Here is a 212-nt window from a genome sequence, read left to right on the forward strand (position 1 = left end):
CTGACGCGCCTCGTCATCGCCAGCGAGCTGGAGGACCCGGCCATCATGCAGGCCGTGCACACCAGAGATCCCCCGCAGGTGGGAGTGGGCTGGGGGACCCGGGGGGATGTGGGCATGGATCCTGTGGCACTGTCCTGACTCTCGCTGTGCTCTGCAGCAGCCTGGAGGGCTGAATTCCAGCATCTGGGACAGTTCAGCCGTGCTGCGGCGGA

The 212-nt window shown here is 67.0% G+C and overlaps 1 protein-coding gene across 1 annotated transcript in view; it reads left to right on the forward strand.

Annotated features, from left to right (window-relative positions):
• The window catches only part of PATL1 (PAT1 homolog 1, processing body mRNA decay factor), a gene marked incomplete at its 5' end in the record, with an annotated part of 16,468 nt that overhangs the window by 339 nt on the left and 15,917 nt on the right, over window positions 1-212 (forward strand). Inside the window, one exon of the mRNA XM_031061526.1 lies at window positions 1-78. This exon is cut by the window's left edge and continues 131 nt beyond it. Within this exon, the coding sequence (XP_030917386.1) occupies window positions 1-78 (78 nt within the window). The remainder of the gene's footprint in view (window positions 79-212) is intronic.

This window comes from Geospiza fortis, unplaced genomic scaffold, assembly GCF_000277835.1.
Source record: "Geospiza fortis unplaced genomic scaffold, GeoFor_1.0 scaffold450, whole genome shotgun sequence".
Taxonomy (NCBI): Eukaryota; Metazoa; Chordata; class Aves; order Passeriformes; family Thraupidae; genus Geospiza; species Geospiza fortis.